Below are 26,959 nucleotides of genomic sequence, written 5' to 3'. Positions count from 1 at the left end.
TGGGATGAAATGAGGTGGAAGTCCTGGTTTTGGAAAGTGAAACAGCCAATCTACAATATACAACATTTTTGTATAACTTTTGTTTATCTTGCTAATTAATGTAAACAATATTTACACAAAAATGAACATTTCAGAGACATACAGTAAGAAGCAAGCCCTGCCTTCGGTAAGTGGAACAGCCAGCCGGCTACATACATTTGATCCATTTTTCTGTGAGCATCTGACCCCACTCTGGCTATGATCAAAAAGCATCTCAAGTCACATCTGAGTCCTCCCCTTTCCCCAATTCCTTAGCCCCGTCTCCTTTGGTAAAGTGGTCTTGGCTTCCATGAAAGGCGCTATAAAACATTAACTTACTATTATTATCAGATCCTAATGGCAAGGTGAGTCATCACATACTCAAATTAGCCAATTAGTTTAGCCAATTAGTCTACTTTATTCAGTACCCTGGTAAAGGATATACATCCATGGCAGGGATTCCACCTTATAAAGATAGGATCACCACCACCTCCAGACATTATATTGGGAGATAACACATTTCATGAGATCACACACTGCACATCTGGAGAGGAATGGAGAGCACAGAATGGCACATACAGTAGTACAGTATACTGGCAGAGATTCTTGAAGTATATAGAGATATGCCAATGTAATAGGTTGCTATGGGCACCTAACATGACCAGGTTCCGGTCTGCCTAAAGGGGGTGTCATAATACTCCTAGCATTGAATAGAACAGTCCTTAGGTCTGCTTAGGTCTGCCTAAAGGGGGATTACCCCCCCCCTCCCCCTTGCAATAATAGAACCCGGAAACAATGGGTCAATGGAACCTCTCTCTCTCTACTCTCTCTGGTATACTGGTGTAGGGCGAAGAAGGAAAGACAGTGGAAATGCCTGCAATGTGTGGTGCACTGATCTCTGTATTTTTTTTAATTTTTTTTTAAAGGTGAGAGCTTGGAGTAGCCAACTGATGAATAGATATTAGATAAACAAAAAAATATATTAAAAGTATTTGTTGAACAGATTACACATCTGCCTGTCTGGACCACCATTACAGTAAGCCAATAGTTAGGGTTGTTTTCGTTAATGGCTGTGAAAGGGAGTAAGTCTCTTTGCACATTTTTTGTTTGTTTGTTTTTTAAAAAGCAATGTGCAACAACAAAGCTTTTCCCCTTACATTGTAATTATCGGAGGAATTCGACAGGACAAGCCTCCCAAGCAAGGGTTTGGTTATGGTTTGCTAATTGCCGCAGCCATGTGAGAAGCATAACCGTATTCATGAAGAAATGCTGATTTACATAGTTCTGCTCCATTCCTGTAAGTGCCAACATGCTAAAACCATGCACACGCACTGCATGCTGTCATGTTTGGTGAATTGTAGGCAAAAAGGGGCGTGTCAGGCAAATGGTCTTAGACAGATAGAGGTGTGCTAAGGCAGAAGATTTAATACACTGACCTGATTGTGTACAAGCACAAAAGAAAATCAAATGACAAACGATAGCATAAAAATAGAACTCACAGAATACCCCCCGTGAAGAGATAGATTGGGGAATAAGCAGAGCTCTCCCCAAGGAGAGAAAAATGAGAGATTTACAAGCGCGACAGTAAGACAAACAGCAAGCTTCTGTGCTTCTTAATGACCACAAACACACACACACACACACACACACACACACACACACACACACACACACACACACACACACACACACACACACACACACACACACACACACACACACCTTCTCTCTCTCTCTCTCTCTCACACACACACACACACACACGCACAAATGCACACACACGCACACACACATTCTCTCTCTCTCTCTCTCTCACACACACACACACACACACAAATGCACACACAAACAGACAGTAAGACAAACAGCAAGCTTCTGTGCTTCTTAATGACCACACACACACACACACACACACACACACACACACACACACACACACACACACACACACACACACACACACACACACACACACACACACACACACACACACACACACACCATATAGTTGCATGACCAGACAGAGATAAAGTGAATGTGTATGTGTGTTACTGTAATGTAAATGCAATAGTCCAGCTGTGAAATGGAATAAGAAAATTAGCCTCGGAAATTGGGTGTATGGCTATAATCTTGTATGTTTTGCATTTGTTTTTTCAATGTTATTAATATATACTGTCCCTGTGTCAAATAAATAAACTGCAAACTTCAAACTTCAAGAAGAATCTCTGTGAGTGAGCGCATACTGTATGCTCCTTCTGTCAGTGAGCCGCCACCAAAGACCGACTGATTTCATCAACTCTTTTACATTATATTGCGACTGCAGTTGCCCCAGTGAAAAATAAGAAAGGTCCCTCAGAAGCAGGGAGACTAAAGACATAGCCTAACCAGCTGCATCATGTGGTCTGATACAAGTACATGATCAACTGGTAGAGACTAGCTCTTGAAGCATGAAAACAGTGAATGTTGTGAAAAACAACTATATTCTCAAGATTCGTCATTACTTTATGGCTGTTATTGTTTCTTGCTTCATGTTCTGTACACCATCACTAGCTGTAAGTGCATCTTAACAGTAATTGGACCATGGGGCAATAAACTTTATGGAAAAGAGAATAAGAGAGAGTGCAATTTTTTCCGCTTCCTCTGTCCACCACCACTACTTTTTCTGCTCATAATGTTCACCGTACCTTTTTAATCTTGCAGATCACGAGGACCAGATCATTACTGTACAGTGGGCCTATATATCATTTCCGGTCGGCACATTGACAGCGTAAGGTGTTGATTGGCCACCCACCTCTAGCCTGTGAAATCCCATGCTTCTTTGCACAATCGTTCCGATCTGAAAGACAGCATGAATTCCATCCCTTAGCGAGGGTTCCAGATCTTGGGCTCCAATCAGAGAGCGGGGAAGGGTGGAAAGGCGATGACTGCAGTTTGTTTGAACAGATACTACTGACACAATTGGCTATGGGCTACGTAGTATATACCAAACGACACATTTGTAGTGCCCAATAATCGGCCATGGGCAATCATAAATCACACCTTTCCTACGAGAAATTGCATAGGTAGCAATAGGTTGCAAGTAACCAGGCAAACCTGAAATCACACCATGTATGTTTTTGTTCTATATTGTGTTCAAGGTTATCAACCTGAACGACTGGCTGAACCCCTTCACAAAGAAAATCTACAAAACAAACTTCAATAAAAAAACAAAAAGGGTAAAGCCTTGTTCCGAGATGTTAATTGCTGACTGGGCTCTTTCAAGAGGGAGCATTACTGAGGGAAACCAAATCAAAATCACCAGAAACTTGACAGTACAGTAAGTAACCAGGCAAACCGACCTCCAGCCACTGTCCATGTGACTGCATCTTGATGATGACACAAGGGTCGGGCTTGTTGAGTGCGTCCCGATCCGAGATGCCTTTGCAGGCAACACGAAGCTCCACTTTGGTCAGGCAGGGGCTGTTGAACAGACCCAGGGAGTTGGCTGCAGACTCGTAGATGTTGCTCATGGTGTTGGTGGGTCTTGTGCTGCAGGAGGGAGGAGGGAGAGATGAGTGAGGTTAGCTGCGTAACGCCAACCGTCATGCAAGTGAAGTGAAGCGCAGATGAAGAGAACCCAGACCCAGGCAGACCCTGAACGTCAAATATAGTAGAGTTATACTCTGACAGTTTGTCTTTAATTTAACCCCTTCACGCAGAGCCTCTGTCGTAACCTTACTGTCAACAAAATGGTAATGAGTCTTCAATGGTTACTTACTGTGTAAGACTCCTTGTATTATCGGGTGGTTGACATGACGCCCTGTTTTTACATAACATTAGTTAAAAACCAACAAAATTGATATTTTTTCCACTTGAAATCAAATGTAAATGAAAGAAGATGTGGTACATCATGTGTCATATTAGTCTTAGATAAGAAGAAACATTTTTGTTCAGATTTATGGAAAGGTTTATACGTCAAATGTCCTGTGGTGTGACTGTAACATTAATACAACCTGTAATATAATACAGCTATAAAATAAACCAACAACATTTTGAAGCATTTGGCATGATTGCATAAATATTAACCTTATATTAAAAAATATGAATGTGAAAAACCTCAATACAGTAATATTAACTACAAGTTCAATTTCGTAACACAAATTGCGTCCTGCGGGGTGACATAAGTCAGGTTTGTAGACGGGCTGCTGCAAGGCCAACTACAAGGGTCTTAAAGACAGGCTCCTAACCAGTTATACCTCAGTTATTGGAGAGTGGTATGGAAGTTTAAGGTGACTATTAACCTCTTAATACAGTATGTCTACATATTGCAATGCTTCTGTCACACAATGCTTAGGTTCATTTATGGTGCCCCGTGGTGTGACTGCTCTTATGGAAGGAAAAAAAGTTTTTTATGAGTGAAAACACATATTAAGGTTAACACAATATCATTATCTAGTTAGCATAAGCTCGGAGGTCAGTCACGAATGCAAAAGGATTAAAATGACCACAATGCAGTGAATTTCCTGTGGTGTGACTTCATGTCCTGTGGTGTGACATGCTTAGGCATTGTGTTACTCAATCCTTACTTATTTTTCATGCATCATGCAAGGATATAAGAATACCAGGAGATGTATTTGTCACATTCACACAATTATTACAAGTAATACAGTGAAACCATGCAGTGAAATCACAATTGTCTGCCTGTACGATGCATAGGCGTGTGTGGGTGGGGGTGGGAGTGTGGGTGAGTAGTAGTGTGTGTGTGGGGTGGGGGTTAAAGGAACAATAGCAGAAAGAGCATTGGGGATATGTTTGTGCAGAATATTAATCATTTTATTGTATCTTACAGAAATGTCACACCAATGATGTCACACCGCAGGACACATTTTCCCAAAAATGGCAAAAATTTAGCGAAATTCCACGGACCACTGACATCCCCATTTTTTTCTTCTTTTTTTTTTCCAATTTTTCCACTCATTTTTTTCACTCATTGGAATATGTTTCCTCCTTTAAGTGTGTTACGGCCTTAAACGTCAACCACCCTATCATAGAAATGTTGTTATGATTTGATTATGATTTGTGTTTTCAGCAAAGAGTGAATAGGCACGTCGATGGGCCCATCTGCAGTAAGAGACTACGAAATCTAACACTGAAGAGAAATTTTTAAATTTAAAACTTAAGTCCCCTGATTGTAACATTATGGGCTACAAATGATTAATTTAAAAGTTATAAAGTAAAAAGCTGAATGTCCACGTCAGTCCATACATACTTTTTCATAATGGGCTTTTGTACCAGTGAGCCAACTCATGCGTGTCCACACTCAGGCAGACAGCTAGACAGGCTGCTGTGGTAATCAGATGGTTCCCAACCCAAATTAATTGACTTTAGATGGATATGTGGGCCAAGTAAATCCTGAGACCCAAATAGCGGGTGACAACTCGGGAATCATACAGGCGACAAGTGGCTCCGATGCAATTAGATGCTCTGGAGATAGATGTGTGTGTGTGTGTGTGTGTGTCTGTGTGTGAGAGAGAGCGAGAGAGAGAGAGAGAGAGAGAGAGAAAGTTTGAGACAGAGAGACAGAGGACGAGGGACAGAGAGGGAGAGAGCGAGAGCGAGAAAGAGAGAGAGCGAGAAAGAGAGGGAGAGAGCGAGAGCGAGAAAGAAAGAGAGAAAGAGAGGGAGAGAGCGAGAGAGAGAGCGAAAAAGAGAGTGAGAAAGAGAGCAAGATAGAGAGGGAGAGAGCAAGAGGGAGAGAGCGAGAAAGACAGGGAGAAAGCGAGAAAGAGAGGGAGAGAGGGAGAGCGAGACAGCGTGAGAGAGAGAGAGCATGAGAGAGAGAAAGTAAAAGAGGGAGAATGAGTGAGAGGAGGTGAGATGGGGACAAGATTGAGGGCAGCAAATGGGTTCAGAGAATGAGCAGACTGATTTGCTGCCACAAACTAGGGGTGTAAATCAAGATCCCGCTGGGCCCTGCACCCTCATAGGCCCTATTTTCATAAATGTAAAAAAAATATATATATATTTTTTATACATTTCTGAAAATAGGGGCCCACGAGGTTGCAGGGCCCAGCTCCGCACCACTAATTATAAGGGGCCCCTTTAAGCCCGGGACCTATTTCTCCCCCAGTCCAGCCCTGGCGATTTCATTCGATATCAACTTCTTAGGCCAAATATTCGATTACTTTTCGACACTTAAGAATGATGCAAAATGATGCAATGATGCTAAACTTTGCGAAATATTGCCGATGTCATTGCTCAATTTAATGCTGTATCCTAAACCTGTTAGAAATGCAATCTTCTGGCTGAAATAAGCTAAGATTAAGATCACCTCAATCAGCTCTCACTCACACACTAAAGCCAACCTGCATGTCCACTTCCAATCTGGTGCGATTTACAGCCAGAGAAAACCTATCACTGACGTCGACAGGGCCGGATTAAGATGGCCTGGGGCCTCTAGGCTACAGGTTGCTGTGGGCCCCTCCGTAAGGAAAATTTCGTGACAAATGTATATAGACAGTGTCATAATTATGAGCTAGGAAATAAGGATAGCATGCCTATCAACTGCACTTAGCACAACAGATGAATTTTCCAATATTGCATCTTGTCATAATTCAGCAATTTTTCACTTTTGGCAAATCAGGGGCCCCCTGACAGGTGGGGGCCCCTAGGCTGCAGCCATATCTAGCCTGTGCATTAATCCGGCCCTGGACGTTACTGTAAGAAGAAATATATGAACTGCGCGGTGATGTCCCCTCGAGGATGAGGGAGAAAAAATGGCAGTCAGGTCTGACTTGCTGTACGTATAATGGCAAGGAGCCAATGGAGAACAGCTCAATCAACCAACAATTGAATTCCCTGGTCGGTCCATCAATCAAATGTGTTGTATCGTGACACATGTCAAGCGGATGCATTATGGGTCACGGAGGCACAGCACACAGGCCTTGTGCTAGGGGACCCCCCCACCGAACACAAACACACACACACAGGGCCACTGACAGCTTTGACAGGGCCCGGGACGAAGTCATTTGAAGGGCCCCCCAACCAATACATACAATGTAATGAGGACCCAATCTCCCTGGGCCCGGGACAACTGCCCCCTTTGCCCCCCCTTGTCGGCTCCCCTGCACACACACACACACACACACACACACACACACACACACACACACACACACACACACACACACACACACACACACACACACACACACACACACACACACACACACACACACACACACACCACTCCCGGTGCTGACAAACATGTTACAATCAGCGTGATCGGGGCTCCACCATCCGCATTGCCTCCTCATGCTGGTAGGTCGGCTCCTGAAATAACTCAGGCCGATCTCTAATAGGAGGTGAGGAAGGGGGTGGTTAGGGGGTAGCGGGTAGGTGGTTGCTATTTTTAGGATACAAGGGCTGTTTTGACAGCAAGAGAGCACTTTTTTCTTTGTCGCTTCAATCTCTTAGGAGGGGTAGGGACTGGGTTGAGGGAGGTGATGGTGAGGGGGGGGGGGGTGTTATAAGAAAATTAGCCTACCCTGTTAGATGGAGGTTGTGTCAAGGGTTTTATTCCATCATGTGAAACAAGAAAGGTCAATCAAACAGAAAGAAAAGGGTGAAGATTCAAGTCAAAAAGTGATAGATTCTTCTCAGATTGATTAAGAATGTGCACTGTGTCTGTAGTCAAAAGAGGCCTGCTTTCACGAAACAGAGCAAGAATTATGGGAAAGGCTACAGTGGATGCAGCGCCGATGACAGCTTTGGCCAGGCCCAGGATAAAGTCGTCTGAAAGGGCCCCCCAGCCCAAAATTGATTAGCCAAAAGTGAAAAAGCCACCTTTAGCCTCGGGGCCCCAGACCATCTTCATCCGGCCCTGTTTGCAATACCGTACATTTCTGCATCTGGTTAGAGCCAGGTAACTGCTGAGGAGGGCCGGATTAGCTCACAGGCTAGATATGGCTGCAGCCAAGGGGCCCCCACCTGCCAGGGGGCCCCTGATTGCCCAAAGAGTGAAAAATTGCAGAATTGTGACAAGATACAACATTGAAAAAGTCATCCATCGTGTTGAGTAGCGTTGGTAGACTTGTTATCCGGAATTTATAGCTCGTAATTATGACAGTCTATGTACATTTTAAGAAAGATGCCTTCTGAGGGGGCCCACAGCAACCAGTAGCCTAGGGCCCCCAGGCCATCTTAATCCGTCCTTGCTGCTGAGCCCTACACATGAGAAAATTAGGTGCAGCACAGCAGCTTTTGTTTGAAGTTCCATTCTGACCACTGTAAGCCATATTGATATTGTTCCACTCTGCTTTCAAACTAATGACACCATTAAGCACTGCCGCTGTGTTTTCATCCGAGATATCTCTCACCGACATCGCCTGGGGTCGCGAGACAGAGGCGCCTTCGGCTATCATCTAATTTATCGTGTGTACCTTTGAACACAGCACAGTAACGCACAGCCATTCGCCTCCCGCCCTATCCTCCCACCTCCCACTACCCTTCACACAGGTAATGGGAGGCAGGTGGGGTTGCGGGGGATGGCTCCCCCTCCCACAAGTAATAGTCTCCATGGTAAAGCAAGGAGGATGGGGTGGGGGGGGGTTCTCTCCCCCTCCCACAGGTAATAGTCTTCATGGTAAAGCGAGGAGGATGAGGGGGGGGGGTGTCTCTCCCCCTCCCACAGGTAATAGTCTTCATGGTAAAGCAAGGAGGATGGGGGGGTGGGGGGGGTCTCTTCCCCTCCCACAAGTAATAGTCTCCATGGTAAAGCAGGGAGGATGGGGTGGGGGGGGGTTCTCTCCCCCTCCCACAAGTAATAGTCTCCATGGTAAAGCAAGGAGGATGGGGTGGGGGGGGGGTCTCTCCCCCTCCCACAGGTAATAGTCTTCATGGTAAAGCGAGGAGGATGGGGGTGGGTGGGTGCTTGCTGACCGACCTCCCACCACCCACTCCCCCTCACACAGGTAATGGGAGGCAGGTGGGGGGTTGGGGGCTGACTCCCCCTGACACAGATAATAGTGTCCATGGTAAAGCGGGGGGGTTGGGGAGAGGGGGGGTCTCTCCCCCTCCAACAGGTAATAGTCTTCATGGTAAAGCGAGGCAGGTGGGGGCGGCTTGATGAATGAGGTGGTGGCAGTAAAGTGACCCCCCCTCAGCATGTGTGTGTGTGGGAGGGGGGGGTGCAGATGAATGGGGTGATGGGAGTAAAGTGACCCCCCCTCAGTATGCGTGTGTGACCTCCCTGCAGCTCGCCCTGAGCTCGTTGTCATCCCTGAGGGCCTCAGAGGATGTACAATGTGCCATACATCTTAGTACTTTAAATAAACAATAAGGAAATGGGAGGGGGCAAGGCCTGGGAGGCATTGGAAACAATATCTCATAAAATAAGTAGGCTAGTTCATGTAGACACATATGCACAGGCTGGTACTGTATGGTGCTGCATGCAGAGTTATTGCTAGAATATGAGACTTCCTGTTATCATATTTCAATCGGTAGCTTGGTATAGAGTTACAGGGTTTTGAATCATGCATCTACTGTACTGTACGTACATCTCTCTAAACGACAATTCAAAACCATTTTCTTCCTTCCTATACCACATTGGTCAAAGGCTATTCTCCTGGGACTGTGTGGACATGAACGCTCCACACACACGATGCAGGACTCCATACATTTCTTTGCTTACAAGAATCAAACACACCAAACAACACAGTTGGCACTGTTGTGTTACGGCAATTGAGGTAATGAATTTTGTATGTAATCATTCACAAATGTGACCTTTTTTCGTGAATATTTACGGTACGAAGTAAAATAAATAAATATTTACTGATCTGACCAGATTGAAGAGCTGGTATGGGAAACTAAATCACACCAGGCATTTTTGGCATAGACCAGCCTCTCACACAGCCCACCTCTTGTCTATGATATTATACTGTCTCTATTAAAGATGGAGCAATGTGCCGCCCCATCCACATTTTAAGCCAGTCTCTATGGGAAAAAAACTGGATTTTTTTCAGGTCCCTGATGACTGTGGCCCACCGGGAAAATGTCCTGTATGCTCCTCACTCCAACTCCTATTGTCATTGTGACACAACACTCTACAGCACACAAGTGTTCACTGCACACGACGAAATTGCATTTATGCCTCACCCGAGCTAAGGGGCAGCCCCCAATGGCACACCAAGGGAGCAGTGCGGTGGAACATTACCATGCTCAGGGGACCTCAGTCATGGAGGAGGATGGGAGAGCACTGGTTGATTACTCCCCTCACCAACCTGGCAGGTCAGGAGTCGAACCGGCAACCTTCGGGCTACAAGTGTGTCTGACACCCTTACCGCTTGCCCATGACAGCTCCTACGCTGATTACCAGTCCAGCCATACTATGTTTTGCAGCCAAGAAGTGTCACTAGTAGCAAAAAAAAAAAGATATAAAAAGGAACATAGAGACATTCAACCTATTTATAGGCCTATGAAAAGTGTTGATTTCTAAGCCATTGTGAATACATAATTGATGATGTAGTTGATATTGATGAACTTTTTTATGAAGTGAAATATCTTCAAACAGAAGTCAATCTGTTAAATTCAGACGTTCTGGTTTCAACATGAGTTCAAAGAGGGCTAGTTCACTGTCACCAAACGTGTCACACAATCTTCATGAATCATAATCCAAGTCAACTACTGAAATGTACACATTACTGTAAAAGGTGCACACAAAAACAATAGGCCTATATACAAAACTCGGACTTTTAAAAGTGCTGCCTTTAAATTCAGCTAGTTTTGACAATTAGCACTGAAACACATTCAACGGGGATGTCTCTTGTGGTTCCCGCCACAAACTTACCAGGTAAATCTCTGCTTGGAAATAGACAACTTATAAACACGCACACTGTGCCCAAGCCACTAGAACAGGGCAGTTCAGATCCTTAACGAGAAATGTGAAAATTAGGCAAACTATGGCACATGTCCTGTCCACTATTAACGGTAGCCGTCAACTAAAAGACTATCCAACAAGACTTGCGCTCGGCCCCGGTAATTTTTACAGAGTGAACTGGACGTCGGGAAGATCATGGGGAAACTCAGGGAGACAAACCACAAACCCAACAAAGCAAATACACTGCCTTACGCCAGTGCAAGGAGTGCGTAAATGGAGTTTAAACATTATATGCAGACAGCTGAGTCCATTTGCAACTTTATCCACTAAAGTGGGGGGACATATTTGACCGCTGCTGAAGGTATTTGTTTTCTTACCTTTCTAACATCCAGGCTATATAAATTATTTAACTGAGTTAATTGTTGATCACAGTCATTTTAACCTGACATCAAAAACATTATAAATTGTCAAATGTAAGGCCTGAGATCCTTTCACGTTGATTACTGATGTTGTGCTGTGGTCAAATTCTTTGTATGACCAGTGCATGTAAAGAAATTGACAATAAAACCTACTTGACTTGACTTGACTTGGTCATATTTGGGTAATTAAACCAACTTGCGGGTGTATCTCTCCTTCTGCGTAATGTTTTTCCGAAATGATCAGTTCCTATCCAACAGTTCACTGGCCGGTCTAAAAATCAGTTACAATATGAAATTGAAAGTGTGTGCTAATTAAAATATATACATAATAGTCCCTAAATGGTGTAAACAATATTTTTGAAAGTCAAGTGAAATGGGGGAAGGTCTGCCTATAGTCCACAAAAGAACACTTACCTTCAGTACACATGAACAAATATTCCTTCCCCGCTTCCTGCTCCTGAAACTTCCTTTAGACTTGTATCTGATTAGAACAAACTCAACAATCACAGGTGAATGCACGAGGCAAATAACGAACCCCCATATTCAGTCCATTCTGAGTGAGGCATGGGGGAGGAAACGAAACCTTCCTCCAAGTGAAAACTGAATCAGTGTTTCCCTTCAGACTCTAGCCAATCCACACGCACTGTAAGAGATGTTTTGGCACAGTAGTCAGACTCTTCCACTGGTCTGTCTGACTTTTCTCTGTGCAATATATAATCAAGCAGTGCACGGCATAAATTAACTGTATAAATTGCATTGGGTGATACAATAGTGCTCCCTAGTGTTGATCGGAGATGTTGACAAGAGAAAACACAGGAGTTCCCTCTGTTGTGGCTGCGAAATGTCTTGCGTCACGGCATTTTTTTTTCCATTAAAGATAACAGTCTAGACTGCAATATGATGTAGTAAGGATCACGTGGATATCAACCACGTGGATATAGGTGTAATTCATTAAGCGTTAAATCCCATTGATTTATCAGTGGTTATAAAAAATACCAAGCTTTTCTCTCAGGCTACGTAGTTTCTACTGGAGGCTTTCCACCGATTCCTCTGCCCATGATTTTGATCACAGTTGTAGCTGTCATAATTGTGCATTGATTCAATGCGTTTGACTGGAGGGTGACTTCACAGCCAAGTTGTGGGTGCATTCACTAGAACCCTTCAGCACCGCGGAGTGGACAGCGCCCCTCAGAGCGACTGGCTGCGTTCTAGCGCCGGAGGAGAGGTAGCCAGCGTGTTTTGGAATAATATTCCCCAGAGTGACAATGGCTTCTGTTGGATGGTAGATAGAGCCAATCATGTTTAAGTGAAAGACAATTTGGCTAATCAATGAAAGTCATTGAACCCAATCTATCGGTAACCCATTTTCTTTTTTTCATAAAATCTGTTGTTTTGTAGGCTAATTGCTTTCACCCAGTCGTTCATTGTAGGCCTAAGCTGTCTTTTGTGTTGTCTTCGGTGGTTAAATTAAATAGGTGTTTAAGAAATAAGGTGAATTGCTACCCCACCCTTCTTGAACTTTATGAGGGCAATGTGCTCACATCCGGGTCTTCGTTTTAGGAGCTATGTATTGAAGATGGCTGCCGTGGGGAGAGCATCCACTGTGGCAGCCCCGCCTGGAAATTACCCTTCTGTAGAGCATCAAAGAGCCGAAGAAGATGACGGGCAGAATCTATGGTGAGCCCTGGCTCGCTTTACAGATCTTGTCAAGACAAACTGACGGAGCTTGCACTCTATAGACGCATGTGAATTGTGATAGCCCTCTGTATCAATGCCAATGTCTGACGTTAGCCTGTGATGTTTTGCACGCAGGTCCTCTATACTGAGTGAAGTGACAACACGCTCTGGATCGAAACTACCTACTGGCAAAAATGTCCTTGTTTTGGGTACGTATTTGAAATAGCACTTCATCGTCACTGTGTTTGCGCCTGCATTGTCTTGCCTGCTGATGTAGGAATGTCCACCACGGGGTCTAGACAGGGAGTGCCTTTTAGAGCATCTTAGAGCATCCTTGCAGACTTCAACATAATAACACCACCCTAGATCAAAACAGAGGAGAATTATGATCATGTTTCAATGTTAACAGTGTTGGTGTTGCTCCCGCCTTCATCAGACCATCTCCAGATACTCTAAGCCTTAAGGTGTCTGCTGATTTGAGATGCACTTTCCGATAGCTTCCCCTGCGCATTTGAAATGAACATCACGTGTTTTGGGATGTCCGTGCATTGCCATTCACTATTTGCTGAGCTCTTACTGTGTTTTGAGAAGAGATGCAAGACTAAATTAAACCCGGAATAAAAAAATAGCGACTTGATTAGCCTATTAGTAATGTAGCCCAGTTGCAATTATTTCTTAATATATTATAGAATTATTATATCTTAATCTCTCTCTCTCTCTCTCTCTCTCTCTCTCTCTCTCTCTCTCTCTCTCTCTCTCTCTCTCTCTCTCTCTCTCACACACACACACACACACACACACACACACACACACACACACACACACACACACACACACACGCACAAACTGTCTGTGTCTCTGTGTGTTTATCTGGCTGTGTCTGTCCTTCCCAGGTGAGACGGGGGCTGGTAAAACGACATTGATGGCCAAGCTCCAAGGTGTGGAGGATTACATGAAAGGCAAAGGATTAGAATATATGTATTTCAATGTTCTTGATGAAGACATTGACGGTAAGATGCTACGTTGGGTCCTATTAACATATCTTAGGTCTTCCTTGATTGGTATTTTTTGCTGATGTAGTAAAATACGTATAACTTCTATCAGAGGTGTCAAAAGTAAAAGTTGAAGTTAAAAAGATGGAAACACTTTTTCCTTTCAACACAGGTAACTTATCTGAGTAACCATGCGACCTGTGTACTTGTCTATTGATCAGCTAACTGTGTGCTGTTTGGATCAAATTTTTGGGAGGTTTTTGTTAGGTTTTAAGTGTTTTTCAGTAACAACAGTGTCAATCTACCTCATTAGGTACAATGTATATGGCGTAACAGATATGTAATATCATGTGCTAGTGATGTACTTACACCATGCATTTACTTTCACTTTTTTAAAAATACATTTTTGGGCTTTATTTTTGACAGGATAGAGGTGGAGAGACAGGAAATAGGCTAAGTGGGGAGAGAGAGATGGGCAAGGGTCGGCAAATGACCCAGGTCCGGATCGCTGGCATCATGGGTGCCACGAGGGGGGGTAAGGTGTTACAGATTCTAAGGGCCCAACAGCTCTGACTGGGCCCTGGAAGGATGCTGATAACATAATTTGTCATTTTGGGGGCCCAAAATTTGAATCTTTCATGGGGCCCAACATTTTTATCAGCACCCCTGGCTGGCATAGTAACCCAGTGCCCTACAGTTAGGCCACGGCAGGGCCCTTTCACTTTTAATTTTGACACCGCTGACTTCAATCCATTGTCTTGTTCCATGGCAGACCACACAAGATGCAATGCCTGGGTTTTGGATGGGGATCTGTACCACAAGGGTCTGCAGAAGTTTGCCGTGTCTCAGGACAACCTTGCCGACTCTATGATCGTGCTGGTGGTGGACATGTCCCGTCCCTGGCTGGCCGTGGACTCCTTGCAGAAGTGGGCGAGTGTGATCCGTGAGCACATAGACAAACTCAGGATTGTTCCGGAAACACGGAGGGAGATGGAGCAGACGTGTAAGTCAATGGCAGGCACCCCTTTGGCTCTTACTCTGTTGCGTCTTTTGGTATGCTGCTACTGTATGCATTGATACTCGCTGTGTGTGTGTATAGAGACATTAAGTCTTGTTGTACGTTTGCAATGTCTGTGGAAGGAAAGCAAAGAGAACAGCACATGTTGATGCTACTGTATTGGCACCAGCTCATTCAGTGTGATTGTGACTGTTTTCGTAAATGGCATAGACAATGGAAATGTCGATCTTGACAGCATGGCTTGTTAAAATGTTTGAATGTATGAGCTATAGCGAAGTAAAGTAGGATGATGGTCAGCAATTGTCCACATTGAAAGGCGACCTCTTAGAATCCATCTCTACTGCAGATGGGCCCGGCAACGGACCTACAGGTATTCACGCTTTGCTTTGGTGACAATAACGTTAATGGTTTTAATTATTTAATTTTACTGGAGGTCATATCTGCATTCGTTGAGTAAATTTTTCATCTTAAACACTGACTTGCTGTTTATCAGCTGGTGGTTAGATGACTGTTATTTGGCCAGCAGATGGCAGTATTTTAATGTTATGATGATGCAGTATTATGCAATGGCTTACATGGCTCTATGTAATGTAACGTAATGTAATGGCACCGCTCCAGATTTCTGTAGAATAGCTGATTTATGCACAGAGCACGATTTAGGGGAAACTAAACAATTAAGTAGACTTAAAAGTGGTTATATAAACACAACAGGGTCCAAATTAATATGTCCAGCTTCTATGTAACTACAGATCTGAACCATTATTAATGCAGATGCCATATAGCCTACTGTAGCTGCCGTTCTGGGAGATCAGTGTAATTACAGGCAATGCTACTGTAAACCAGATGTAAGTGTAAATCAAAACTCAGAATATTCTGTCAGCTGTGGGTGGTTATCCTGACTGTGTGGTATGGTGTGGTGTGTAAACATCAAGTCAGAACGGTAATCACTGCCCATCACCTCACTTTACTAAACTGACATGTCCAGAAACACACTCACTTGTGAATTAATTTACTGGTATTATGCCAATACAGGCTTTCTATTCTATTCTATTCTATTCTATTCTATTCTATTCTATTCTATTCTATTCTATTCTATTCTATTCTAATTGAATAGCACATACAGTATAGTGCTGTGATGGCTAGAGATTGTGAGTGAAGTTTTAAGTATACTGAGGCCACATACATATTTTCACTATTGTAGCCCTTCCAGGCAGATGGGAGCTCCAGCAATCTCACTCACTCTTTGTTGAAAACACTATCATAATAACATTGCTATGACATTGCCTAGAGTCTTAGTTAAGTAACATATTAAGACGTGATCATTACCATTTTGGTGACAATAAGTTTGTAAGGTTAAGGTTGAGGTTGAGGCTCTGCGTGCAATGATTAATGTCTTTTTCATCTTTGTTGTGTTTTGAAGTAATCCGGCATTTCCAGGAGTACACAGAGCCAGGTCCCGCTGGTACGGCCTCCCCCCACAGGAGAGCGCCCCCCTCCAGTGAAACGGACGATGATGGTGTCGTACTCCCCCTGGGGGACAACACACTCACACACAACCTGGGTGTCCCCATGATGGTCGTATGTACCAAGGTAAAGCTCATTGTTTTAGTACTGTATAACTGCTGTTGTTGCTATTGCCATCATGTTTACAGTTGGTTGTAGTTGTGGTGGTAGTACGAGAAGGAGAAGTTTTATTCCAAATAAACAAACAAGTTTGTCTATTTGTCTTTCATCTCCTTCTAGTGTGATGCCATCAGTACTTTGGAGAAGGAGCACGACTACAGGGACGAGCATTTTGACTTCATCCAGTCACACATACGCCACTTCTGCCTACAGTGTATCCTTCAAATACCACTGGCCAGAGATTTGTTCTCTCTCTCTCTCTCTCTCTCTCTCTCTCTCTCTCTCTCTCTCTCTCTCTCTCTCTCTGTCTCTTTGTGACTCACCTTAACATTTACCTCACAGATGGAGCTGCACTTTTGTACACTTCAGTGAAAGAGGATAAAAACTTAGATTTGTTATATAAATACATTATCCACAGACTATATGGATTTCTTTTTGACGTCCCTGCGCAGGTAGTGGAGAAAGACTCTGTATTTATGTAAGTATGTGTGTAATAATGCTCATCAATATCTACATACAGTATTGGACATACCAATATGAAACATGTCTGTCTTTGTATATAACACTTCTCTTGTCTCTATTCACTGAAGCCCCTCCGGGTGGGACAATGAAAAGAAGATTGCCATACTTTATGAAAACTTCCAGACTCTGAAAATAAACGACAACTTTGAGGACATTATCGTCAAGCCACCACTGAGGAAGGTAGAGTATATGCAAACACACAATTTAATGCAAAGCTATAGAGGCAGTGATGGTCTTCTGATTACTGTAAAGTACCAAACCATTTCAGAGTGGACTAACTGTGGAGCACTGAGGTTCCTCAGAATGCTACTGTCCCCAAGCTCTGCTGCCTGGGTATTCCTCTGCATTCCTTTTTACCGGGATCCTTGATGCATGTAGTGACCCTGTCTGTCTGTCTGTCTGTCCGTCTGTGCATCTGTGTTTTTGTCTGTCCGCCTTTGGTGTTTTGAGTTGCCTGCAAGAGGCGCAAAACGTGCAACATTGCATCACGTGCATCAAGCATTGGCCTGGGAGCCAGCTCGCCATTTCTGACCGCTCTTGTCCCTCGTGTGTGATAGTGGAAGATGATTTTTTAAGTGGACTGTCTGGTGAGATGTGACATTAGGGCCCCGGTTACCCAGCAAGGTTGTTTAGTCAGCTATTTCTGATGGTTAATGGAGTATGCATGCATCCGTCCGTGTGTGTGTGCGTTCGTGTGTGCATATGCATGTGCATTTGTGTGTACATGAAAGTTGCCATTAGAGACGCACTTGCTGCAGATATTGATTGGTGCAAATGGCCCATTGCATTTAGTGCAGTGGATTGTAGTCCTATAGCTAATGTATATGAACTAAACGGCATGTTTTAATGGTGGACATTCAAGCTGAAGAAAGTTTAAAGTCCTGTCATGTGTTTACTCTGGTCAGTTCTTCCCAACCAGATGATCCCATGTCCAGTGGCGCTGCCAGAAATGTTGGGCCCCATGAAAGATTCGCATTTTGGGGCCCCTTAAGGGCCCCTCTCAGTGCTTGGGCCCCCTTAAGGGCTCCTATCAGTGCTTGGGCCCTTAGAATCTGTACCACTCCCTCCCCCCCCCCCTAGCGGCCCCCCTGCCCATGTCAGCTATTAGGCGAAATCATGATGCATTCCAGACCCAGTCCAAGCTAGTAGGATGGGGGTCTTATCCTACTGTACCTCCAACTACAAAAAGTGCACTAGCATTCCTGCCAAAATGGGACCGTCAGTATCTCTATGTTGTGATCAAAACACTCATGCACTTATCCCCATAGATATACTTTCTTTGTTTATGATGTGAATCTCATGTAATGTATAACTGCACATCCAAGTTCCAAAAAAGTGGGATCTCCTACTTGCGAACTTTGGAAAACTCAACCTATCCCCACCTCAAAAGTGAGAGCTGGAATAATTCCAGTTGGTTAAATCCCACATACTACTTAATTTGATCTGGAACGTAAAGAGGCACAGAACTGACTCACCGGTGGGCCCCACAAACATCTTCTTTTGTTTTACACTTCTGAAAATAGGGGCCCACAAGGGTGCCCGCTATGCCAGATGGCCCATCTAGCCCTGTGCCGGAGGACTACATGGCAAGACCTTTACTTTCTATCTGTACTTTTGGTCCGCCTCAGCGGTTTCCATGTCGACCTGACCTAAGAAACTCTCTCTTTGAAGTTAGTACAAGAAAAGGACCTTGGAGCAGAGGAGGACCAGGTGTTCCTTGCCAAACTACAGGTGGGCAGAGTCCTGACTGCTACTTGTTTCTTAAATAATGATGCTACTACAATGTATTTTAATGGAATTGTAACATGAAATGTAATGAAAAGCAGGAGGTATTGTGTATTTGAACATTGTTTGGGAAGCACAGCTGCTAAAAAATGTTTCTGTTGTAATTGTTTTTGTTTCAATGTGTACTATCTGTCTGCCTCACCATCCCTCCCTTCTTAGACTCTTCTGACCAAAAATCCCCCTGCAGCTGCAGGACGACCTACAGTAAGTAATGGAACAGATCAAATTAGTTCAAATAGAACATTTCAGCATGATGGCCAAGAGGATGTTTCGCCTCATGAACCTAGTATTTGTATAAGAATGTGACACTTAGTGCATGTATTACATACACTGTAAAACATTCCAGCCAGTTAAACGGAAAAGAGTAAGTTGCCCTGCTGTCCTAAGTTTTTAAGTTGAGTTGAGTTAACTTACTAACTTGAGGCAGCAGGGCAACTTAGCTTTTTCACGTTTAACTTGCTGCAATATTTTAGTGTACTGAGGTTCATAGCGCTTTATAGTGTACTAATGTACTAATTTTATAGCATGTTTGTGTTGGTGTTAACTCATACATACAGATTACATTGTATTATCTTAGAATAACATTTGCCTCCTGTTCTCCAGGACCCCTCCAATAGGGGTGCAAGTGGGTCTCCGAGGGCTTCCAATCGCTCGGCCACAGCCAACGTCAACAGCGTCATGCCCATGCACTCAGGTACTAAGAAGATAGACCCCAACATGAAAGGTGTGTACGGTATAGGAGGTGCTCTCATGTGGCCGCATGCCCCCAATCTCCTGGCTGATCTTCTCTCTCCTGCTTGCAATCTGTCTGGCTCCTCCGGCCTGCCCCAACTTTCCAGCAGCAGGAACCTAAAGCAGTTCAGCTACCCATTTTCTGTGGAACATCCATCTGCCATGTCCTTAGACTTGCATGATTCTAGTCTAGATTTGATTCAAAAGCTTTAAAAAAAATCCTGTTATTTGTGTTTGTCTACTGTACATTCTGATTGTTTGAGTAACTATGCTTCTTTTGGTTATGCTTTATTTCACAGTTCCTGTTGTGATCATTTGGTACAATTTAATTTCCTACCGTTTAATAAAGTATGTAACAGCATAATACCATTATGTACTTTCACTGTACCATAGGGTTAGAGTTAAGACTCGCACCCCCTTAACAGACACCGTTCTGCCGCTGGGACATTGTAATAATGAAAAAGAATTAGTAATGAAAGTAATGAAAAAAAGTAACTACCATACGGTAGTGCACGCGGCCTTTAGTAATACATTAAATTGGTTATCTCCATTTTGGTAACAGTTTTTTTTTCAATTTATAACAGGGGGTAGTGTCTTAAGGGGTTAAGTACACAATATTACAGGTTCATACATGTAGTAGATACACTACAAAAAGAAACCCTAAAATAAAGTGTATTTGTTTTTTGAAAAAAGGTTCGCACACTTCTTTGGATTTTTCTTCTTGAAGTTATTTTTTCATCTTTTTATTTATTCATCCATTGGCAATGACGTTTCGACCTCTCGGTCTTCCTCAGATCCGAGAGGTCGAAACGTCATTGCCAATGGATGAATAAATAAAAAGATGAAAAAATAACTTCAAGAAGAAAAATCCAAAGAAGTGTGCGAACCTTTTTTCAAAAAATACGTAATCTTTTTGTTCAGCACCAGGGATTGTGCACAAGTAACTCTCTACAACTAAAATAAAGTGTAACCATTTATTTTGCATCTGCAGGAGGCCAGACCAGCGAGGGCGTACTGGCCAACTTTTTCAACAGCCTGTTGAGTAAGAAGCAGGGAGCAGGGGCCAACGAGAACGGGAACAACTCCGCAGGCACGACACTTAAGAAATCAGGTACGAACACTGACGTATATACACGTACATGGACGTGAATTTTTCTAATGTATTCCATTCGACGGTTTTGAAGCATCCGCGATTGATCTGCGAAGATTCTTACGCCCTAAATGTCCGCACTCGTTCTCCCATAGAAATGAATGGGAATTGTCGATTTTCTTCCGGTTTCCGGGTCTAGTCCCAACCCCTTGTTGCTCACTTCAGAATAGAACCTACCACGGTATCCCCTCTATTCAGTATCAATGGGTACGACACAGTGGTGTGGGCAAGTCCCTTTCGCTTTCAATAGCATGTACCGGTAATCTAATTTCAGGGGAAAATGCCTAACTCAGGAGTAATGTTTTCCAGCTCTCGCCAGATACAGTGCTGTCAGTTAGATGTAATCCCTCAGTCAGGTTGAAATGCAGAGTATGAACATTCATACAAACAGTCAGCTTGCATCTGATCTGAACACCCTATTATCTTGCCTCAGATGCAATCAGATGAGGCCTTCCAAAAATAGGCTACGTACATAATGTGATTGAAATAAGCTAGGACATGTGGCATACACGTCGTAGGTGCTATGAAGTAGTCTTGAATTTGGCCACCTAGTACGTAGTATCTACAGTAACTGTCTACAAAATCTGAAAAGACACTGAGTCTTGTGATGTACATGCGCTGCCATGTTTGTCTGAAATAATCTTGTTACTGTCAAGACCAAATCATTTTAATTTTTAGTACAGTACTTCCACTTCTATGACCTATTAAACACAGATCATATGTGTTAATAACTTACTAGTGCACCATTTGATTGGTCACATGGCTTTGATGCACCTTTTCATTGGCCATTTTTTCTTAGTTAGTGGAAGACATCCAGGCAGGAAATGTTTGTAGAGAGTTAATTAAGAGGAATTGAAGTTAATATTTCTTGTATTTCAGTAAACTAGTACTACTACTATTATTGACCTAGCACTGTTCAATACATAGAAAATTTGCTAAATACAGTACATGCATAGTTAGAAACACAACCAAATATTCCAAACGAGTTCATCCATGTGATTTTATTTCATAAGTGCTAAACGTCAAATGCAGCATGTTTGTATGTGGGACAAATTTAAAAGATACTGTTCTGTAAATCGATTGACCAGCAAAGTACGGTAAGATATGTAGTATCTTGTTAAATATTAAAAGATCTTTTGTTGCATCATGTTATATATGATATTAAACGAAACACTGCAAGGGCACCGAATTCACGTTTCACCTATTCATTTCCATCTTGTGACACCACTACCATAAGACCTCTCCATTGTGCTGTCTCGTCATGAATGTTTTCTAGTAACTTGTGCAAGCGGGCGTTGGTCTCTCTGTCCTCCCTGCCTCCGCATCCTGCTCACTCCTACAGCTCAACAGCTTCAGTTCCTCATTATTCATGTCAAATCTCACCCACTTCCTTTGTCCTCTGTGTGTGTGTGTGTGTGTGTGTGTGTGTGTGTCTGCCTGTGTGTGTGTGTGTGTGTGTGTGTGTGTGTGTGTGTGTGTGTGTGTGTGTGTGTGTGTGTGTGTGTGTGTGTGTGTGTGTGTGTGTGCCTGTGTGTGTGTGTGTGTGTCTGCCTGTGTGTGTGTGTGTGTGTGTGTGTGTGTGTGTGTGTGTGTGTGTGTGTGTGTGTGTCCGTCAGTTACGGGATGCTGGCCTCGTTAAGGTCGGTGTAGCTGTAACTTTCTTGCATCAGCACATTTGACAGTCATGCAGTGAATGACAGACTGATACAGAGAGAGAAAGATAGCTGCAAAGCATGCTTGCGCAGATTACGATGGTGCGAAACCTTCAGATGCTACCATCCAGAACCACTGTTTTTTTACCTATTTACTTGCTAAATTGTCTCTTAAAGGCGGACCGTGTAATATTTTTAGTTTTTTATTTCCAGAATTCACGCTGCTCATTCACAAATGGTACCAAAACCATCAAATTCGATGTACCGGTATTCATCATGACTGCGAAAATGTTGCTTTATCATACTAGAAAAGGGGGATCTTCTCCGCTGTCCGCCATTTTGAATTTCCAGAAATAGACATTTTTAGTTGCAAAACTTATTGTGCTTTGGTCATACAAATAACTACTGATTTATTAATTAGTCAATATTCATGAAAAGTTCAAATTTGGCAATAAGTAGAATTGTTGCAATACCTATTCTGGCCACAATCTGCTCCTTTAAAGGGACACTCCACCCATTTGCATTAGGCTTTCCATTGCTAGACACCCAGTCATACTTTTGAATGGTCGTACAACACTCTCTCAATTCCCCCTGAGACAGGAGAAATCCGTATTCACCTCTTAACACTTCCTCCTACAATGATGTAAAAATCGTCATTTTGCATCATTGTAGGAGGAAGTTAGCCTCGCGAGCCATCCTACGTACTTCCGCCAAAGGATTGGCTCCACTACTGTAGTCTGGCCGTGCTTCTCTGTGGAGTGCCTGGAGCAGTAGAATTTTGATCGCAACGCCCCCCCAGAAAACAGCCAATAATCGAATACGCCCCCCACATGGGGACGAAAGGGGGAGGATGCTCGTGACAATGACTACACATCAGCGCCAGAGCCATTGGTCTGCGCTATGTTGTTGTTGAGTAACTGCCAGCGATTGGGTGAGAGGTGTCCAATAATTTCAAACCATAACTGAGTGCAAACTTCCTGCTTCCTACAATCGCTTCAGAGCAAACAAATGCCAGACCATAAATACGAAATGAAATGGTAGTATTATGGGATGGTCAGGACCAGGCTTGGAGGAAGTGTAAGAGAGGTGGATTTCTGTTGAGACTACAAGCCTTTTTCCCACCCTTTCAACCCCATAGGGGGTTGGACCTAATGCGCTAACAGACCTATCACAGATCAGTGTGCCAGTGCTTTTGAAATCACTGGCATTGAGGCTCCAGTAAGTCACTGGCAGAGCTGCCTGGGTGTGGCCTGTGGAACTTGAGCATTGCAATGCATTATGGGGATTGTTGTCCCAAATCCACAAGCACTAAAAAGTCATTTTCTGCCTTTTCTCAGCCAAGAAGGCACCAAATTAGAAATTTATGCTACTATTCTACTACACATATGACCCACTCTCAATACATATTCATGTCTCCACCGGTGGAATGCCCCTTTAAGGTGAAATTACCTGTATTGAGAGCACAGGTGCACTCGTTGACTTGGAATATGTGGTATTGGATGTTAGCTTCTTATTTCAGGTTTCCCCTTCACTGGTTAGCTATAATGCATGTGTATCGTGTTCATGAGGAAAGAAACTGGAAGTGTGTTTTCCTCTCTTTGTTGTGTATGTCTATCCATTCATTTCTACTGCATGTGTTGTGAATGTTATTACATCCTCTCCAGTCCAAGTCATTCTGCCCCCTTATGTTTTCGTACATACGGTAAATATCTGATTAATTTGTTTTGCTATCCATTTCTGCATAACTTTAGGATGTATGCTTCTTTTGTTTCTCTGAAAATTGCCAGAATTGCCTTGCTGAAGGTTGGTGTAACTTTAAAGGGGTATGCCACTATTTTGGGGCTTAATACAGTTAAAATCGTTGGCTGGGGTTTATAAAGGTGGTAAAGTGTCTTATTTTTCATGTTAAGCGTTGTCTTGCTTTAAGACAAGTTAAAAGAGGGAATATGTCGCTAAGCTAGTGAAAGTCAATGTATCCGTGTAGCATGCTACAATGCTACACGGATACATTGACTTTCACTAGCTTAGCGACATATTCCCTCTTTTAACTTGTCTTAAAGCAAGACAACGCTTAACATGAAAAATAAGACACTTTACCACCTTTATAAACCCCAGCCAACGAGTTTAACTGTATTAAGCCCCAAAATAGTGGCATACCCCTTTAACATGATGTGAAGTGATAATAACAATATTGATTTGACAAAGATGACCAAGGTATGACACAAATGTCTTCGTAAAGATCCTGCAACTCCTGTGTGGCCTGATGTGTGTGCTGATCAGGGGTGCATTTCTGGAAAGTGTAGTTGTTAGCAGTTAGCAACTTCAGTAGTTGCCAATAGGAAATTGCATTGTAACCAACAAAGTAGCTAACATAGTTAGCAACTATGCTTTCCAGAAATGCACCCCAGTGTTGTTTTCTACTACGGCTTGTTTTGAACACAGTTCCAGAGATATGGGCATGGGGGAAGTAGTCGGGAAAAGGCGGTGTGAGACTATGAGTCACCAGCTCCAAGTTCTTTACCAACGCACTGCATCTTAACATTTTTGCTTGTGCATTGCAGTTGTCTGGCTTTCTGTAGAAAATGTCATACTCACATTATGCACAAAACAGACAGTCAGCTGAATTAAGGAGCAGACAACACGTCAAGTTCAGTTTGATGTGGGGGCAGAACAGAAAATACAATTTCACCTTTGAGCTATGTTAAAAAATGATTGAGTGACTGACTGTAAGTTTGTTTAGTAGCTCTGCATTAGCTGATCCATTTTCATTGTAGCCAAACAAGCTTTTTTTGGTCCTTGCAGAATTCAGGATGTGAACAATTGCCATGTGGGGGTTCTTATGGGCCGATGTGGTCCTCAAAACTCTTCCCTTTACATGTAGCTTACATGTTAATCAGCACTTCTCACTCAGACTTTACGGTCTGAGGATTGAAGATTCTGAGTATGTGGGAAAGCTACATGCAAGTGCATATAGAAATATAGTTTGTAGGGGGCGCTGTGGCGCAGTGCGCTAAGCACCCCACATTTGGGCTTACAGTGCCATGGGGACCACGGTTCGATACCGGCCGGGTTAATTTCCTAGCCCTACCCCATCTCACAACTGTTTCCTGTCTCCTCTCATACTGTGCTGTCATTAAGGCCAAAAAGCCCCCAAAAATACATTAAAAAAGGAAATGTAGGGTGTCTGAATATGGGGTAATACCCTCTCTGGGATTCACAGTGTTAGAGGACCCAAATAATGCACATGTCTTTGCCTTTCTACCTGTATTACTTGTGTCAGACTGTGTTGTTGTCTTTCCAGGTTCCAAGTCGGGCTTGTCAGATCAACAGGCGGAACTGGATGGTATGGGTAACCAATCAGATCAGGACCCCTCCTCGCCCACCTCCACCAACATGACCCACATGGAGGCAGAAGACTCATAAAGGCTTTCCGTCAACATAATCAACTGACGTAAAGAAGAAAACAATCTTCCTTCCACATTTGCCTTTGTTTTTATTTCCTTTGAAGAGGGAGAAGTCAAGTGGCCTCTGTTGCAGCACAAAAAGGGGGATCCAACCAACAGAATGAAATCATAATCCAGGGCCTCTTGCATGTTTGCCTGTTTATACCGTAAATATACGCTCATTTGTTATTGCAACATGGCTGGGAACCATACAGGAATTAGAAGGTTCACATGAGTCAGGACTTCGGAAATTCATTGGATGGCTTTTGTATGTGTTAAAAGCTCCACATATCGGCAGGCCTACCTACATTACAATAACATAGTTCTTTCTAATGTACAGTATTTGAATAGACCATGATGAAATGCAAAATGTGTTATATTCCTCCTGGAGTTCTAAGGTATATGCTATATGTACAGCCTTCCTGTGTACAGCCCAGTTGTGAAGTACATATTGTAAATGAAGGACCTGTCTTGTCATTAAATCCAAATAATTGCTATAAAAAGGAAAGGAAGGGAATGTATTACTGGAAAATATCAAAGGATCCCCCACGACCATGTTGGAGTCTAATATGATTTTGCATATGTTATGTGGAGTACCTCCATTTGAAGGAGAGGATTGTGCACATCCCAGGAAAAGGTGCAGGACAAAGGCTGACTGTAGTTTTCGAAGTGAGAAGTCCGCACACTTTAAATCCTTTTTGTCGTCTTTTATTGTTTCATGGCTGGATTACGTTTCGACTTCAACTGTTGAAGTCGAAACCTAATCCAGCCATGAAATAGAAAAACAACAAAAAGGATTTTAAGTGTGCAGACTTATCACTTTGAAAACATATGTGGGATACCTGCCTATACAGTATAAGGAGAATCGATTGGCTTACTATTGTACAGTATGCACAACACTCAGTCTGTATCCACAAAAATCAGTCATTTATGCACAACTCATACATTACATTGTGCTTATGGTAAATCCACATGTGCTCGGTTTGATTATACTGTATGGCCATGCAAATGTAGACTATGGCCATCTCTGTATGTCACATTTCGGAAAAGGGGGGTTTCCTACTGCTTGAAAA

The 26,959-nt window shown here is 43.2% G+C and overlaps 2 protein-coding genes across 2 annotated transcripts in view; one reads left to right on the top strand and one right to left on the bottom strand.

Annotated features, from left to right (window-relative positions):
- Positions 1-11,805, bottom strand: part of cpne4a (copine IVa) — a 102,557-nt gene extending 90,752 nt beyond the window's left edge. The window contains exons 1-2 of the mRNA XM_063198647.1: positions 11,707-11,805; positions 3,357-3,546 (exon numbers count right to left, since the gene is read on the bottom strand). Of these exons, the coding sequence (XP_063054717.1) occupies positions 3,357-3,527 (171 nt within the window). The 5' untranslated portion in view covers positions 3,528-3,546; positions 11,707-11,805. The remainder of the gene's footprint in view (positions 1-3,356; positions 3,547-11,706) is intronic.
- A 677-nt stretch (positions 11,806-12,482) lies between these two features.
- LOC134448301 (cytoplasmic dynein 1 light intermediate chain 1-like) lies at positions 12,483-26,584 on the top strand. The gene is made up of 14 exons (XM_063197987.1): positions 12,483-12,648; positions 12,853-12,969; positions 13,105-13,178; positions 13,863-13,979; positions 14,734-14,964; positions 16,400-16,569; positions 16,723-16,816; positions 16,945-17,080; positions 17,193-17,304; positions 18,796-18,855; positions 19,069-19,113; positions 19,513-19,603; positions 20,633-20,752; positions 25,745-26,584. Exons 2-14 carry the CDS (start codon positions 12,869-12,871, stop codon positions 25,864-25,866), a joined length of 1,473 nt encoding a protein of 490 aa, XP_063054057.1. The 5' UTR covers positions 12,483-12,648; positions 12,853-12,868; the 3' UTR covers positions 25,867-26,584.
- Positions 26,585-26,959: the final 375 nt, after the last annotated feature.

Source organism: Engraulis encrasicolus, chromosome 5 (assembly GCF_034702125.1).
Source record: "Engraulis encrasicolus isolate BLACKSEA-1 chromosome 5, IST_EnEncr_1.0, whole genome shotgun sequence".
Taxonomy (NCBI): domain Eukaryota; kingdom Metazoa; phylum Chordata; class Actinopteri; order Clupeiformes; family Engraulidae; genus Engraulis; species Engraulis encrasicolus.
Note: the sequence above shows the minus strand (reverse complement) of the source record. Positions and strands in the feature narration are given on the sequence as shown.